The sequence below is a fragment of the Rissa tridactyla genome, chromosome 8, assembly GCF_028500815.1.
Source record: "Rissa tridactyla isolate bRisTri1 chromosome 8, bRisTri1.patW.cur.20221130, whole genome shotgun sequence".
NCBI lineage: Eukaryota > Metazoa > Chordata > Aves > Charadriiformes > Laridae > Rissa > Rissa tridactyla.
Genome location: NC_071473.1, coordinates 2867560 through 2882401, shown reverse-complemented (window position 1 = coordinate 2882401; position 14842 = coordinate 2867560). Strand labels below are relative to the sequence as shown.

General features: G+C 46.4%; 1 protein-coding gene across 4 annotated transcripts in view; it reads left to right on the top strand.

Annotated features, from left to right (window-relative positions):
• MAD1L1 (mitotic arrest deficient 1 like 1) overlaps positions 1-14842 on the top strand; it is a 369255-nt gene that overhangs the window by 266235 nt on the left and 88178 nt on the right. For all 4 annotated transcript variants that reach the window (XR_008468072.1, XM_054212045.1, XM_054212046.1 and 1 more), the window contains exon 17: positions 10370-10560. Coding sequence is in view for 3 of the 4 variants with exons in the window: in XM_054212045.1 (XP_054068020.1) it covers positions 10370-10560 (191 nt within the window). In the remaining variant the exon portion in view is untranslated. The remainder of the gene's footprint in view (positions 1-10369; positions 10561-14842) is intronic.

Here is a 14842-nt window from a genome sequence, read left to right as displayed (position 1 = left end):
CCTTAGGAATAATTGCTGGTGTCTTTTCAGATCATTTTTGTGAAAGGTGACAAACTGCTTGCCACAGTGAGATGTTAATAACACAGAGATGCCCTTTGTTTGAAAGCTGGTGCAGGAATTACCCCATGCAGTTGTTGGAAAGTCAGAGTTGTAATGGTAAGAAGTGAGGAACAGATCTGTTCATTTGCATATAATTCCAGGGCTTATGTGTCATCTTTTGTGTGAACCATACAATTTCTAGCGCGGTAGGGAATGTGCGCTCATAATACAGAGGGACAGGAACATGGGCTCGCTCTCAGCGTGGATCAGGGTTAAAGAGATGTCATCTGCTTGAAAGGAGGGGGTAGAAAAGAAGAAAACGCGGTCTGCAGGAGCTGCACGGAGAGAAACAGGCATGGATATCTAATGAACACAAGTTGTCAGAGCAGCTTGGGAGAAGCTATACATCCTGTGGTCCCTCTGACTAGGCATTGGGAAAAGGGCAGGATCTGTCTCCTTTCGGGTGTGTCTTGAGTGGGACTTTCCCTGTGGCTGCCTTGAGTCACAGCTGAGACCCATTGCCTGCTTTTCTCGTTGCTCTTGTAGACGAAGGCTGCTCAGCTGTGCCTTTACCAGTCAGATACACTAGGCCGAGATGGACGTCTTTCTCTACAACACCAAAATGAAACTCTTAAAGACTCTCTTAACTGCAGCTGAGGGCTTTCTAGCATGTTCCCAGTGTAGGTTTCTCAGCCCTTTCATAAGGAGATGATTATTTTTGGAAAACGAATAGTGCACGTACCTGTGTTGTCTTGTGATTTAGAGTCAGAGACATCCATAAATACTTCTTTTGCCTTTTTTCCTTTTCCTTGTCTCTCTAGGAAGCCAGAAAGTCTCTCTGAGTAGCCAGTCAGGCCCAATGATGAACTTAACAATTAGAGCCTTAGTGCCCATCTTCCAAAATTTCTAATAAAATTGCATTAATATTTAATACCCTATTATTAAATATTTAAAAATTTAAAACTGAACTGGTTTGGAAGTTAGCACGTGATGAATAATTCAGAATCGGGGAAACGAGACTCGGCACTTGGGCTGAGACAGATGTTACCTTTCCCATCTGCCTGCCCAGAGGTGATTTTGGTGGTCCTGCCAGTCTCAGGACAGTTTGTGGGGATTGCTTGGAGACTTCAAGCCTTCCCTTCTTGCTCAAGAGCATTAGCACGAGGTTCAGGGAAATAACCCTCCCTATCCATAACAACACCACAGGCTCCTGTGATGGAAATACGAGCTCCAGAGGCTGAAATAATGTGATTGAAAGCCTGGTTATCCAGGAGATGGCTCTGTTTCCAAACATCTTTCATGCTCTAGGGAAAAAAGATTGCTTGTCTTTACGTCTGTGTCACATTCCTGCAGTTTTGTTGCTTGAAAGCCCTTTTTCCCCTGTTGCCGTTGTGCTGCTCCGTGCTGAACCAGTGTTTCGTTCAGCTCCACCACGATCATCTTTAAAGGATTGTTTTCATAAAGTGGCCACCAGAAAATGAAGTAGAATGTGAAAAATATGCCAATAAAAATAGGGCAGAACCTGCTGTCCTGGGAGAGGAGATCCGGGGCACTCCGAAGAGTACACGGGGGAAATGTCTGGTGTGATTTTTGAGCAGAGTAAGTGCCTTTGGGACCTGCTGCAGGAGCACGAAGAGCAAAAAGAAGGGTCTGGGGAAGGTTTGACTACTTGGCAGCCAGAGTGCTTTCAGGCCAGGAGCAATATGTTTGCAGTGCCAACACTTCAAAACACTATTAAGGGGATAAACAGGAAAAAGGAAGGATTGAATAGAAGGAGTGAGTGGAGGCTTTTTAGAGCTTAGTTTCCTTTGGAACAAAAGCCCTAAAACAGACTCCACAATCTTCTCCCATTAAAAACACAAATAAGGTGGTGTGCTGCAGAGACTTGCCTTTATCTGTTGTGGTGCAATTGTATTTTCATCCCCGCTGGCTGGCTAAAACGGTGTGCGTTTTTCCTCGCCGTGCTGCGCACAGCGGCAGCGCTTCCATTAGCCCGGGCCAGGCAAACAAATGAAATGGCAGGCTGACCTTTCAGCAAAGCCGCCTTACCTAGGGACGGGGGCACCGGGCTTTGTCTCAAAAAAGTGACCTCTGGAGCCGGTAATGGTGTTGTAATGTCTGTCAAGGAGAGAGGCAGTTCATGGGTAGGAAGGGATTTAGTCCAACGCAGCGGCGTGTTCTGACGTACAGCCACCTTCCAAATAGTCAGGGTTTAGCGTTCGGGCTGTGCATCCCAAGTCAGAACTAAAGGATGCCTATGTGGTACCCGGTCCCATCTTGGACTCTGAGATACACGTAGTTATTTGATAAGCTACTTTAGGAATGGTGGGAATCTCTTTCGGTGTTTATTAGTTCTATATTTAGATCCATCTGCCAGCAAAGCCAGGATATCTTTGTGTTGTGAGCGCAGACTTCGCAGTGCAGGGGAGAGAGGGAGGCAAGATACTGTAAGTAACATCACCTTGGACACTATCACTGAGTTCCAAATAGCATTTCCAAGAGTCTCAGCATCAGAATTTGAGCATAGGAGGTTTCTGGAGTAAGAGCAAAATGGCTATGCTCCTGGGAAACCTTGAAATCATTTCTTGCTAATGGTGAAAAGCTCCTGTTTGTAGCCTCAGTGAACATCATTAGATAACAAACTTTAAAGCGGTCTCTAATGCACGATTGAATATTGTCCACCCTGCATTGTGAATGACTATAACTCCTGCAAATAATCTTCACTTGAGAAGGAACAAACAAATATTCCTGGAGCAATTTTTCTGTGTTTGTTTTAATAGCAGCTGTTGGGTGCTGTTTCAGAGGATTAAATAGTGTCCGGTATTTTGGGTAGTAGGAACAGCAGTGGTGTGCCGGTGGAAACAAGGTAATGGGCAGGGCGCAGGGGAGGGGATCAGACTGGGGATAAATTCGCCCATTAGATGCTCCTGCAGACCACCCCATGTAGTTAACAATGCCTGTTATCTATGTTAATTACATAGTCCCTAGGATTAATTCTTACGTTAGACACTTGAGTGGTTTCAAAACCACTCTTCTTCTTGGAAAGAGCCTCGTGGAGAAGTGATTCTTCTTCCTCTGAGAAGTGATACTAGTTATGTCCCTGTTCTTGCTACCAGACTTCCCTGAACTACAGCCCATGAAAAGCTCCAGTGCCGGGCTTTGGGTTTTTTTGACAACTCCAAAATAGATTACCTGGAAAAGAGGTGGACTTGGAAGGCTTATGCCTAATATTTGCTGGCTTGTTCTACAAGCAGAAGGTAGCTGCTTTCCTGTAAACTGAAGCGACACAGTATATTTGAATTTTTAAGGTGAGGCTATTTTTTGCATAATGACTGGCTGCAGCTCCGGCTGACATCACTTTGTTCTGGGCAGCGCTGCTGGTCTGTAATGGCCACGTGGAAGGGAAATGTGGCTGGGAGACTTTAATCATCGTTTGGGGGCTGGAGGGAGATGCCTTTCTGGTTGGTTCACAATTTGTGACCAGGGTGCCAATCTGAACTTCCAAACGCTTTGTGCCATCTCATACTGATTGGTGAAGTCCACCTTGGGCAATAAAAAGCTCTCCTGAGGCTAACTCATCCCGCATCTGGGGCGAATGTTGCCGTCCCCACTGATTTCTAGATTGCTGTGAACAGGCTGGGCGCATCGTTTCGGCCAGTGATTTTAGAGCTACGTGGGGTCTCTTTAGTGTCACTGCACTGCCTTTGCCAGGAGCAGCGGGGACGCGCCGTGGGGGTGGCTGAGGAGCTGAGCTGGGCTTCCAAAAACCTGCTTGTCTCCTGCCTTCCCCCACTCCCAACCAGCTTTGCCCAGGAGGAGGAGAAGGGCAGAGGAAGCTCCAAGCAGTGCCCATGCCGGGATCCCCCGAGGGAGCCTTTTGCTTCGTGGGGGTTTGTCTGCCAGGGCTCAATCCTGTACCCGGCCAACTGCAAGTGTGCCGCTGAGTTTTGCAACCTGGTGTTGTAATCTCAGCATTATCAGGAGGAGAAAAGAACTCTTTACTTAATCCTAATCCACATTATATGCGTGTGTAGGTACTACAAGAGAAAGTTTATCCCCTTCCATAGCTTCCTCTCTCCAGTCCTCAGTGCCCTGCTTCTTTCACCCTAGCCTCCTGGTGTCCTCTGCCGCTTTGTGCAGGTTTATCTAAGGATAAAGGTTGATTATGGACTTGCCTCCAAGAAACGGTACCCTTGGGAAGGTACGTGGGTTGTCTGAAATGGGGGTTCAGACAAGCATCTTCAGGGAAGAGAAACCTACGGGAAGTTTTTTCAGTGGAGAGTCCTTGGGCAGCGCAAGAGCTGGAGTTGGCTGTGGCAGTGGAGACCTTTGCTTGGAATGTGCTGCCTTTGCAAACCCTTCCCTGAGCTGCTGGAAGGGCAAACTGGTGGCTGCGGGAGGGGGCTGGGAGCTGCACCGAACCATATGGTACACACACAGTTTAAAAATAAACCAGTGTTGACTGATCAAATAAATACCACTTAGGTTTAAAATTGAACAGCCACTGCAGTCTGTTGAATACAAAACTGTTTTTACCTTCAAGAAAAGTTGTAATTCATGGTTGTAATGTCACAAATTGCAAGTTTTCCAAAGAACAATTTGAGTCTGCCAGACGGTGAGGCCGGGTGAGCATGGCATGGGGCGGCCGGGACGTGTGGTTCCCCCGCTCACCCGGGACATAAAACATACCTATAAAATCCAGCAAAGCGAATTTTGTTTCTCAAAAGCAATGGTCATAAACTTGCCAACACCAGAAAACGCTCAGCTCCTCTTCTCTTAGCCTTTATTTAATATGATACAATTTATTTTTATATTGTGTCCTTCACAGAGTATCACAGAACTCTTTTCAGATGCTGTTCCTCGTAAACTGAAGCTGGAAGAGAAAACTTCAGCTCGGGTTTGAACAGGGGAATGACTGGAAGGATTTCGGGCAGCGTTAGAGGTGCAGCCCGACGGGAAGGACAGACCTGCAGTAGGAGAGTGTCATTAAATAGCAGTTTGGGGGTGACTGTGGGTGATGCTGCGTGGCGTTGGGGAAATGGGGAGGAGCAGCCTGCGTAGGTGGAGAGAACAAGGGTAATGATGGCCTCGCTTCTTGGGATTGAGAAAAGAGCATTTCCTCTTCCCATTATGGACCTTGTGTGAGCAAGGTGGCACTGGCATCCTTTCTGTAGGCTGGAAACAAAATCCAACCAGTCTGTTGTTTAAATAGAGCGGGGTTGGTAAAAATACAGTATATTCTCCATAGCCATGTTGGGTGGTGTCTGTCTGAGGCGTCCTGGCAGCGTCAGCAGGGCCAGGAATTCCTGCGTAAATGCTTTGTCCTGTGTGTGCTGGAGTGAGTGACCCCCAAACACGTTACTAAGGGAAAGTAACCTTTAATGGAGAGGTAGAAGGGACTCCAGGCCTTTCTGAGAGAGAGATATATTAGCTGGGATCGCAACTGAATTAATGCAGCTACATGGCTTGTGGCATCTTTGAGGACGGGCAGAACAAATTTGTGTTTTCCTGGAAAAGACTAGTGGTGCATTTAATTTCATGCCACTTTTGGCATGCTGAGAGCTCCATTGTTTCCTCCTCTTTCCCTGGGGAAAAGGTTAAGCATGGATTTGGTTCTCTTTGGTGTAGAGGCTGCTATTGCTATTGATTGACCTAGCTGAACTCGGAGCAGGAGCCAAAGCTGTGGTATTTCCAGGCAGCTGTGAACGTTTTCAGATGTAAGGAGTGTAAAAGCAATGGAATAAAAAGCAATGACATTTTCAATATGAGACCAAAAAAGCCCAGCTCATATTTTATTTATTTATCCAAAATAGTTTGAATTATTCATTGAAGTCAATATAAGTGTGTGAAAATACAAGGTGTTTCAAGAAGCAGCATCATTAGGGGGAATTTAATCATTTGGCAATAATAATTTTGTAACAGGTTAATGATTTTTATTTTTTTTTCAGTGAGGATTTTTCCCCCCCATCAAACTCTTCAGGACACGCAACTTTTTGTGCATACTCTCCGACTGAATACAAAGGAGATGGGGCAGTATGATTTCCAAATGTTTTCTTTTTCTCTCCGTTCTCCTCCTTTATTTATTTATTTTTTCCAGGGAAAGTAAACAGCCAGTCATTACCCCTGACCCAGGCATAGCCTGCCAAATCTCACACTTATTTTCTCAGTTCTTATTTGTTTCATTAACGCTTCAGGGAGGGATGCTTCAGCATCCCTTCTCTGGGATGAAGGATGTCTGTGGTGTGACTTTCCCCATCCCTGGCTTCTGCAGAGCAACCTGCGCCTTCCCTCGCCCCGGTGTGTGCGAGTGTATCGGAGTCGAACGTGGGATCTCACGCGAGTGCTCTGGATACAGGGATTCTGGCTTTCAAACGCTGCCATTTGAAGATGTAATTAAACCTAATTCTCCCAATGTTGTGAAAGATGTTAAAGGATCAAGACACTCAGTGTTCTGTAGGTGGTAGATAAAGCAGGTGGAAGCAGTAATGCTGTCACCAGAAACCTGCTCCGTCAATGCACCTCGACCCGTCCTGAAAGGTTCTCCCTCACTCCAGTGGCCTCTACGCCTCTGCCTTAAACATAGCTCTGAAACGCGCTGAATTGCACTCTGCAAATGATGACTTTTAAATAAATTTTTCCTGACCGCGCTAGAAATTTGGTGGGAATTAGCGGTATTAGGTGAGGCTTAAGAATTAGTGCTGTCATGTCTTTGAATTCAGATGCAGGGCGAATGAGCTGCCTCTTAGCTTAACATCTTCACTTGGGGGGGGAAATACTAGAAAGATTAATTCCTGTCCCCAAGCCAGTGCACGTGCTGCTTGTGCTGTTCTCTGGGTGCAGTGCCAGGGCCATACGTGGGCAGAGCCATGGTGCAGTGGGGCAATGTAGGTGTCCTGTGCCTAAACGCGGGCATCCCGTGCCATTTTAGACACCCCAAAGTGTCCAAGATGTTGGCCTGGGGCTGGCTGGTATGACACGGAACCTGTAGGAAATCTCTTTCCTGCAGAAGCGTGGTGGGAAGCTGTGAAAGATGCCCTAGGGTGTCTCAAATGGTTTTGCTTCAGAACTGGGACCCTGTCCTACATTTCTCAAGCCTCAGGTTACCTCCCTACCGAATTGCTCCTCCGTGAACCCTCCTCACAAGGTGGCTCCTCGGTTGTGTCGTCAGAGCCCTCAGGGGACAGCAGAGGAGTGGGCACTGTCCTCGTCGCTGTCCTGGGTTAGTCTGGGAATAGCCCCGAGCTGAATTGTTTCCACGGGATAAATAAATACTGCAGGAGGTAGGCATCAGCAGTTGCTATAGCTGAACTACTGAGCACTGCAATTTAATGGGGTGTAAAGGAAGAGCCGTCCCTGTTTTACAGTCGCGGTTCAACAGACCTTTTGCTGGGGGCAGTTGCAAACTTAAACATTCCTATTACGTCCCTGTACCTGCTTGTGTTTTCTCCTGCCCCGTCCCCAAGCTGTGCCACTAAAGAAACGCTGTTGGGGAATTGCTAAAGGAGCCACGGAGGGGATGGCAAGGCTTTATCCTGTCACTGGCTGGTGCTGGCACCTTCAGCTGCATCTACATGAGCAGTTACCAAGTTCAGCACCTTGAGCCATTGCCTGACACAAGGCACTTCTAACACGGAGATGACGCTTTTTCGTGCAAGGTGAATTCTTTTAGCCAGGATGGCTGGCAACAGTAATACACCGAAACTGCCGCAGGCACTGCAAAGGGGGCCGGGAGGAACGGCAGGGAGGAGGCGAGGGCGCGCTGTCGGGAGTGAAGACTTGCTAGTCCTTCAGTTAAACTGAAAAACTCATGATTTCTTATGTAAAAGACTGATTGTAGTCAGAGTTTTTCCTTTTTCACCCTGAGGGTAGTGGAGGAAAGCGTTGCCACCGCTTAGTTGCTGTTCCAGATGCACAAGGGTGTAGTGTAACTAGGCCAGCGCTGTCAGGTGGGCGATAAGGCTGCAACCCAAGGGGTGCGAGGACGCTGGTGATGGCCATAAGCAGTACCAAGTCTGAGAGACAAAACAGTGGAAAAGGCGCTAACTCTTCATGAATAACAAAAGCTGTTCGGGGAGTTCATGAATTAGGGTGCCATCCAGCTCCAAGGTTATAAAAGTCAGGAAAGGCAGCCTCCGCGATGCGGTAGGAAAAGGCAGATTTACTTTTCCAAGGCTAGGCTGCATTTATTAGGAAAAAAAAATATCGCTGTTGGACATGTGCGATATATTAAAGGCAGTGCTGTCTCTGACAGTGGCGAAATGTTATTTACCACTGCGATGTGGTCACTGAATTTTTACTTTCGTATATAGGATTTTGTCCTTAACAGTTGCGTAGCTGCATGAAGACTGTGAGAATATTGAGGTCAGAGCTGCCAATTAACCTCCTGATTTCAGAGGCTGATTACTTAATTAATCAAAGGCCCAGACCCAGCTGAGATGATGGGGAAAAGGTTGTAACAATCCAAGGAAGGGTTGAGTTAATCACATGGTGATGAGTTTGGTAGGAATGGGAAGGTGAGTGGCCAGGAAAGACACAGCCTTTCCAAGGCCATGAGAAGGGGCAGTGTGTAACCCACAACCCTTCGGGCTCGTAAGTGGGGTGTGGGTGCTCTGTTTACCTTGCATCCCCCAGCAGCTGGGGGTTTCCCTGTACAGCAGTGTTTCAATAAACAAACTGGTATGTGATGATCCCCAAGAGTGGCTTGTTCCCCTCGATAAAGCGAGGTAGCGCTGGGGGGAGACCCGGAGTAGGGGAAAGAGTTTGCTCAGACATCGTCTCCACGGGCTGCTCAGGAAGGTGGGACTGAATTAACCGAAGGTGAGGAGTTGGCCAGCGTTAACTCTCCCTGCGTGGATGCTCTCACTCAGAAGTAAGTGACACGTAGTTCTCTTTAACCATTAAAGAGTTCCTGTCCTTGCCTGGGGATTAAGCTGAATTGGATTAAGGCCAAAGCACTTCTGAGCAGGGGCATCCTCAGTGGCGTTTAAGGCACTTTAACTTAACACGTTGAATTATCCCTTTGTCCCACCCAGAGCGCCTAACTAAAGCAGTACAGAAGATAAGAGGAGACTCGAGTTCTCCTGGTGCGCTCGCAGCTGCTCAGAGGTGAATCACAGGCAAGTCCTTGGCCTTGCAGTTACTGTCCTGCGTGCTTCCCGCGCTACGCTTGGGAGGCTGATGGAAACACTTCTTGGCAAATACTTGAGCAAAAACTCTTCCAGCTCACTCAGGAGACAATAATGCTTCAGCGTGGGCTGCATAAGCCCAGCCAAAAAACCTTCCTTTGTGCTCAAGCAGTCACCTTGCACCGGAGTTTATGCTATCGTGGTGCTGGACCTTGAGCTAGCTGAAATAAAGATGTATGGCCTACACATGCTGCAATTCTGTCTGATCAGAGCACAGACGAAGCCTTAAAGTTCAGAATGACAAGGAGCTACCTGAGGAAGTCTATTTGTTTGCTGTTAGAAAGAGTCAGGGGGTTTTTCCGACCCTGGACCGCGGTGTTGATAAAACAGGCTGACTTGGGAGACATCTCTGGTGTATATTAAAGTAAAGCCAATCTCTGAAATTAATGGGGGGATAAATTGAGGTTTAATTACTCGGCAGGCACCTTGGGTGAAAGATTCATGGTAATTGTTGTGTATCCTCTTGAAGGATTCACAGCGCTGGCAGCTCCCTTTGTAGCAATAAAATAGGGGGTGAGTGGCAGGCAGCCTCCCAGCACCGCTCTGCGGGGGACTAGTCCAGCTAAGGTAGCAAATGCGAAGAGGCAGCGGTGCTCTTCAGGCTTTTTCTCTCAATAAAAGCCCCTTCCCAAATCTGAAGGGATTCCTAAGCAGTGTGTCAATTTGAGATCAAAGCACTTACAGTCAAATCCGGAGTCGGTCGGAGGAGATTTCGCTCATAGGCAGCTTCCTCCTGATGCAACCATACAGAGGCGTATTTCTTACTGGTTTTCCACTGTCTTGCTTCCTGTAGCGTAACACCCTTCTCTTGGGTTCCATGTAGAAAATAAAATGAGGGGGGAAATGGATGCTATAGCTTTGGATTTTGTAGCATGTTGTTAAAGGGCTGGCTGAACAAGAGAAAAATCCATCCCACCAAGACATGCCTGTTTTCCTTATTCCCTAGGGTATTGTCTTTTGGTCTGCTGGGACCAGGAGGAGAGGGATCTAGCTTCCCTCTTTCTTTACTCTGCCTGCTTAATTCACTTTTAAAGAAAATTAATTAACCTTTTCAATTCACTTAGTTTGGCTAGCACTGTAAATACCGCACAGGGGCTCTGTGCTGATGACGTATAACAAAATACCCGTTTTCTTCCCTTACGCAGAGCTGAAGAAGCAAGTGGAAAGTGCAGAACTGAAAAACCAGCGTCTGAAAGAAGTTTTCCAGACCAAGATCCAGGAGTTCCGCAAGGTGTGCTACACACTAACAGGGTACCAGATTGACATCACGACGGAGAACCAGTATCGCCTCACCTCCATTTACGCCGAGCACCAAGGGGACTGCCTGCTTTTTAAGGTAGGTCGGCGCACTCCTTGCTGCACCTCCTTCCTTGGGTCTTCAGCATGCCAGAATGTATTTGCTCTTTCTCAGTGCTTTGACTGGAAAATCACTGCCCCCCTGCTACATGACAGGTTGTTCTTATGAGGGAAGTAAAGATCCTTTCTTCTTCTGAAAAATGACTTTAGAAGGTTTGGCATTTGGTCTCCCACTTATGTATCAAATTCAGGAGTAAAGAGAAGAGACTATATATGCATAGTACCTAAGGCATCTGGCCTTGCACTTCACCTTTTTTATATTATCAGTTATATATGCCGCAGTAATAAAACCTTATGTAACCATCAAGGTTTCATCCTTACTTCACTGAGATATGTGTCCTTACTGCCTTTGCTGTCCTCTGGCTTGTCTGCATGCCATCATCTTGCCTTTATGTAAATTGGAATCCCTTTTGAGCAGCAGCTCATCCTTGTGTGTGTGAAGTGCCATTTATGTGAAGAGCACAGATAAGTAGCAGTAACAGTCTGTCTTCTGTCGGTCTGGTACCTTTATTGGTCTAGCTGGGTGGGCTGAGGGTGGGATCTGGCTTGAGAGGCGCTGTCTTTCTTCTGCATTACCTTCCAACCAGCACAGCTGGGGTGATACATTAGAGAGCTGAGGTGTGACATTAGAGTCACCAAGCTGCTAAGTGCCATCTTTACGTTGGTTCAAGTGTTAACAGCCCAAGTTTACAGGTCAGTGGGAGAACTTTGTTCTTTTTGGTGGCAAACACAACTGGCACTTAAGATCGAACCTGCCTCCCACTGATCTGCCTGGGGCGAGCCTCACTTATGAGAAGGATAAGGGTTTTGGAGGCGTTCAGTACAGGAGGGCACTCTACAAGCAGGACCTGGAGAAGTTCTGTATCTGCAGACCTACTCTGTGTGCCGCGTGTGGCTTGCTGTAGTATTGTTTCTTTACATAACAGGACAATCATTTTCCTGTTCTGCAACTTTAGAGCCTCAGGAAAAACCCACTAAATAAAGCAAGTGAGGGTAAGTATAAGACAGCATCTAGGATCCTGAGTAAAACTAGGAAAATGCCCCCAAAACAGTTGTATTGCATGGCCTCATGAAGTTTCTGGACTAACTGAGAGAAATGGGAGCAATAAAAGAAAACTCAGTGTCCAGGGAGAAGGAGAACTCTGTTGGTTTCCTGAGAACAGTTTTCCGTTGAGATGGTGCCATGCTGTCAGCTCTAAGACCCCCAGAGGCCTGTGGTCTCACCCGTAGTCTTAAAAGTTTAGCGAATGAAACTTCAGCAGACTCCTGGAGATGTCTGTTGGATGCCATGCGCAGACCATACATGTAGAGGCTCTTTCTGCGTCGTATGAGAGGTGTGTGCTTGGAGAAGGTTAAGTAAACATGAGAAAATTGCATACTGACCACCTGAACAAGAGCTGGCTGGTCTCAGTAGTTTGTCTCCAGTAGGATCAAATTCTCCTTCATGTCACAGCAGTAGAAATAATTTACATGCAAGAGAATTGAATAATCAAGTATTCCTCTTCCTGAACACAGTCCTTGCAGTCTCTCCTTCGCTCAAGTCTATTCCCAAGTATGTCCAGAGGATGGAGGTAAGTGTTGCCAGGTAGAGGAGCAGCAGTTCTGAGATCTCGCGTCTCCCAAAGCCAAGGCTGGATTGCTTATTGATTCATGGAATTCCTCAGCCTCTCTTACCTCAAACACCTCTTTGGGTAAGAGAAGCAGATTTGCTAATTAGAGCTTCAACAACAAAATCTCAGTGTCTTTCTCCCTGTTTGGTAAATCGCAGACAATTCCCACCGTCTGCAGCTTAGAATAGCAGTAGAATATAAACAACAAATTATTTCCTTGCTGAGTCCAGGCAGCTGGTTCTCATGTATGTACCAAGGCTTGAATCCTGACTACGGCTTCCAACGAGGTTCTGTGTTTACGCTGTGGAATTTCTGAGCGGTAGCAGACAGTGGGCGTTTGTGTGCATTTCATTAACCCAAAGAGGTCACAAAGCAGGGAAAGCTATTTGTATTTATTCCATTCAAGCAATTTATGGAACAGGGTCTATATAATTAAACCAGAGAAGTCCCCTGGCCCTTTACAAGCTTCTGTAGTTTGCCTGTAAACTTTAGAGCATGTTTCAGTAGCACTGCTGGTGGCTTTTAATTTTCAGGGAGGCTTCAATAGCAGGGATGCGATAGGAGCCACTGTAACGTAACCCCTTCAAAGCTAAATGAAGATGAAAGATGTGCTTGGTTTTCCTGACCAAGGTATGCTGTTACTGTAGTAGAGCTTATTATCTCGATGTCGTATGTGTCCAGCCAATGCGCATTAATTGGAATTACTACTTCAATGAAAGGGTTAACCGCGGTGCCATGCTGTGAATATAAATGACTGCATCCATAAAAGAGCAGTGAATTTCCATGAAACCGTATCAGTATTTATTGGCGATTCCTATCGATGCAACAGATGAGCTCATCAACTTGAGGGATGTTCCGGTGGTTTTTCAGACCCTCTGTGTGTGAGTGCGTAGGCAGCAAGGCGCATCTCAGACTTCACAGCTCGCTCTCGCTTGTTTGCTCTTTTTTATTCTTTTAATTAAATGCCGCAGAAAGCGGTGTTATAAATTCCTCACCAGGAGTTTAGTTTCTGATGGTATTTTAGTGGGATGTGATGCATTATAGTTACTGGGGCACTTGACAGTTTGATATTCTATTACCGTTGCTGGTACGGGAGATGTGTTGGCCATAACACAGGCTGCGCGTTCTGCCCAACGCCCGCCTGGTGCGTCTAGGCCGGGCCACCCATGAGATATCCAGGAACTGCATTGACTGTCTCTGGAACAATCCATTAAAGATATCTATTAAAACAAACAAACATTCCTGGGGAGCCTCAAAATCAGCTTAGCCAACTTGGAATTAAGCGGTGGCGAATCAGGGTGTCATTGCTTGGCTGCGTGTACATTGCGCTGTTTACCCTTGTCTCCGGGTAGATCCTGGGTGAGAGTTAGGAAATGAGGCCTTTAGAAAGGCAATGACAATGGTTTCAGACAAAGAAAAGTCTTTTGGTAAACAGAGAGACTGGTCAAATTTGAAGAGGAGATGATTTGGAGACGCTTGTACAAATGAACAAACAGTGGAGAGAAATTAAATCATGGACTTTTTCTTCTTGTGTGCCTAAAGAGATAGCTCCGGCCAAAGCATTTGAAGCCAATCAGTTTAAAATGAGAAGAGTGGAAATCTTTTCATTTTCTAGACCCTGTGGCTTCAAGGTGCTGCTGAGAGCAAGAGCTCAGTAGGTTTGCTAAAATGTTAAGATACCTTTGTGGACACATAATAATACCTAGCTTACATTAAATATTTACACTTAACTTAAGTAGGGATGTGCAGAGCCCTCTGCTTTGAGGTGTAAAGGCAAACTCTTACTATGGAGGTTAGGAAGAAAATTCCCATGCTTATTTTCTGGGTTGTGTCTGCACATGGTTTTGCTGCTGCCGTACCTGGCAACGTTCAACTCCATCTCTGGAAATACTTGGGAATGAAGACCCGAGTGAAGAAGGCAGAGCAAGAAGAGTGCTCAGAGAGAGGAATCTGTGCTTCGTTATTCCCTGTGCTTCAGGTAAACTGTTTCCACCGTCGTGGCATGAATGTCACTGTTCTTGATAGGATCCTGGACTGAAAAGGCAATCGATCTGGTCCTGTGTAACAGCTCCATCAAATCTGGCAGTGTTTGAAACCTTTCTGGTTTCAGGTTCCTCTGCTTTCTCAGAAAGGCGTGCTTGGATTTCTTAGTAATTCACGTGTAAGTTATTTGTGTCTAAGTTGGTTGGTAAGGAAGTTAAAACAGGCAAACTCTTCCCAGTGTCACAGCGGTGTTACGTGCCCGAGCTCATAAATACACTTGACCAAAAGGCTGCCTTTAGACAGGTCTTTTCTGTATCCTCAGAACCCGGGCTTGCAGAGTGCGGAATGCTGTCTGCTTCCAGGTCTCGCCTGTGTTGCTATTTTCTGTCAAAATTATCCAATGGAAACCCAAATGCCAGTGGTAGTTTATTGAAGAGCATCCCCAAGATGGTGGGCTTGATGCCTTGAAAGAGAATACCCAAGATATCAGACAGCAAACAAAACCAGAAGCGTTATGACACAGCTTGAGAAAGTTGCCAGCGACGGGGCTGGCACTTCTTGCTGCAAAATAAAACCTTTATTGGTGCCCTCTTGAATGGGTAATATGGTAATAAAATCAACAGCTTTTCTGCAACCTGTTAAATTAACAGCCAGCGTGCACACACGCTC